General features: G+C 50.7%; 1 protein-coding gene across 1 annotated transcript; it reads right to left on the minus strand.

Moving 5' to 3' along the window:
* Positions 1-1035: 1035 nt before the first annotated feature.
* Positions 1036-2456, minus strand: EPUS_06357 (uncharacterized protein; the record flags this gene model as incomplete). Its single annotated transcript, XM_007805887.1, has 2 exons — positions 1036-2197; positions 2254-2456. 2 exons carry the CDS (start codon positions 2454-2456, stop codon positions 1036-1038), a joined length of 1365 nt encoding a protein of 454 aa, XP_007804078.1.
* Positions 2457-2998: the final 542 nt, after the last annotated feature.

A 2998-nucleotide genomic window follows, 5' to 3' on the forward strand; every position in this document is an offset into this window, starting at 1 on the left:
GGGGAGGAGGTGGTGGGTGGTGGGGTTGGGGTTGATGTTGGGAGTGGAGCTGGAGGCGGAGGGGCTGGTGTTGACATTGTTGCTAGATAGGTCTGCGTCGCCTTTTCTTTTTTCAGATGGGGGTGAGAGGTTCTGTGTGAGGCAGGTAAGGAGGATCTACTCTGAATTGCTTTGTTTTGGTTGATGGCACGGTGGTGAAGCGGTACTAAATACTAACGTTACATACGTGGTAGATGGTAGAGAGACAGGACGGCATGCCCCGCAGTGACAGTGACAGCGGGTTTATGCGAGTCATTCGGTCAGGACAGTGACCAACCGGAGCTTGTCTGGGTGTCTACATATTTAACCAAATCAGCGGGATTCCTGGCTCGACAAAGAGCATGAATTTCTCGAAGCTCAAGATGGTCGAGAAAGAGAGGTCTCTCGGTCTCTCGGTCTCTCGGTCTGTATATCTGTAGGCACGGTGGCTTCTCAAATTGCTCCTGTGCGATTCGTGAAACAGAAGGAGAGGGAAGAGAAGACTTCTCTTGTTCTACCTCTAACTGCTGGAGCGAGGGCGAGTCTACAAATTGGTCGCGCTGAGCTGAACCGCCTTGTCTCCCTGCTTCTGAGGTCACTTCTACCACAACCTCAAGTGCAGCTAGGAACGCCCCTCTCCGCACATCCTCGCCCCCCCTTACCCTTCACCAAGCTCTAGCACCGACATCACCCTCCCACATATCGGACTTCGAATCTCCAGCTCCGTCTTCCTCGGCTTGATGTACGCAATCACCTTCCCTCCCCTATTCTCATCTTCTTCGAATTGCTGAGAGAGCCGCCTGAGGGATCCGCCCTGTCTTCACACAGGAAGGCCTTCGCTTAGCAAATCTGATTACCTCAATGTAATCGCCAAGACCACCAGCCAGCTGCTGGGAGGGCTCATCCGTGCATACGGCTTTCTGCCATTTTGCAGTGAGAAGCACTCGTATGGAAAGAACTTGCTTAGTAGCGTGTGGAGCAAAGACCACTGCTGGGGTACAATCCTGTGCAATGTTCTCAAGATATCTTGCCGACACCCTGCAGGCTGAGGTAAACATCTGTGCCAAAACCATAGAGCGACTCCACAGCTATACCTCCCCCGAAGTATTCGGCATAGGCTCGACCTAGTGGCAGGCCATAGCCAAGACCAGCGATGCTGCTCGAATTGCCTCCACCACTACCAGAGATGGCATTAAGAGCATCAATATTGTCGTTATCGGTGTTGGAGGTTTGGTTGTTGCTGAAAGTGGTGAAGTTGAATGCCCAGATATTGGGCAAAATGTCTGGTGCTATCCCACCTCCTTGATCTCGGATGCGGATTGTGATACTCTGCGCTGCAGAATTCAATGGTATTGCATCACCCTCTGTATTGCAATACTCCGTCAAGCCTTCTTGAGAAAAATCATGCGAGGTATCCTGGCTAACGAGCAAGTTCTTCAAAGCTTCAAGCTTTGTATGGGGCGCATTGGGGGCAGCCGCAATAGTGATTTCAACCGGTTTTCGTTCATTACCCGACTCTACTGTCGCCCTGTAGGCATTTTTCAAAAGCTCTGTCACAATATATTCGAGATGGACAGGCACATGCGCAAACTCTGCATCCACCTCACCATTGAGAATAAGTGATGGCCGCACGCCATATTTGAGCTCACAGATCTCGCAGACAAATGCATCGCAGTTACGGATGATTTCCGCTGGACGAAGTGCAGTATCAATAACTCCTATGTACGGAGATACGCCTTTCTCTTCGTATGAGCCAGGCTGGGATGCCATGTGGAGCGCAATGTGCTGTTCCGCGATCAGGCGGGTTCCAATTCGTGCACGGAGATGCTGCTCCAGGAACTTGGTGACCTCTGAGGGGGTAATATATTTTCTACACTCAAGAAAGCCACGTGCAAGTATTGGTATCGTGTTGTTGTGAGTATGAACAAGGTCTGCCATGGTCTCGGTGAATTGCTCTTCCTCCTGTAAAGTAGTGATATGACGCTTGTGATAAGGAAGCAGTGTAGATATGGAATGGAGGTAGTTGTTGTATATTTGCGAGATGTGCGGATTAGAGACGACTATGAATGGTAGATTGCGGAGACACTGTATTCGATGCGCTAATCTGGGGGGCAGCAAAGCGAGAGTATAGTTCGCGGATGAGAGCAGGGCATCCGGTGATAGTGGAGGCCTTCCATGCCTATACATCTGTTAGATCATATCAACTCTATGTACCGGAAGACATGAAGATGGTACTTCACAAGATCTGCGAGCGTTACCGGCCTCCTGGGCCGGGTAGCCAGTCTGTTGATCTCATCGTCCGAAATCTGTGTAGAGGAAGGAGGATGTGACCAGGTGGGTACCGCAGGAGGAAATGATGCCACTGATGTGTACCATCGAACTCTTTCTGACCTCACCCTCAAAATGGGTCTCCAACCTCTACATAGCAGGTCTGCCATCTGAGTAACTGGAGGAACTATGGAGCGCAAGTGCGCAAGTGACAAGCGCACATTTGATGAAGAGGAAGCTTGGATCACTCTGACTCAGCATTGAAACTACTTCACCACTTAGTACGAGATAACTACATAATTGAATTACGTAGTAAGGGTCCGGGGGTACGAGGCCCGCCCCGAAGAGCCGCACCTTGCACCGCGTTTCATGGGACTGGTAGGCACCCGCATGATTGCTGGCGCTCACCATCAAACCTTCGGCAGTCCCAATATCCACTTGGCAGCTTGCCTCAGACTTATTCAGCGTTGTCTCCATTCTGGGACGATAGGACATGGCAGAGGCAATCGCTTTCGTCGGTCTTGCAGCCGCCATCGTCCAGTTTGTGGACTTTAGTGCAAAGATCATCAAAAGGCTAGAGGAGTTCGTGGCAGCTACAGATAACATACCAGAGTGCTTCCGGGACATCAAAGCACAGCTTCCTCTTATTGTCAATACACTACATAGCATCCGAGTTCAGGCTGAAGGTCAACATCTCAGTGAGGTAGCTGCC

Source organism: Endocarpon pusillum (genome assembly GCF_000464535.1).
Source record: "Endocarpon pusillum Z07020 unplaced genomic scaffold scaffold481, whole genome shotgun sequence".
In the NCBI taxonomy this organism is placed as follows: domain Eukaryota; kingdom Fungi; phylum Ascomycota; class Eurotiomycetes; order Verrucariales; family Verrucariaceae; genus Endocarpon; species Endocarpon pusillum.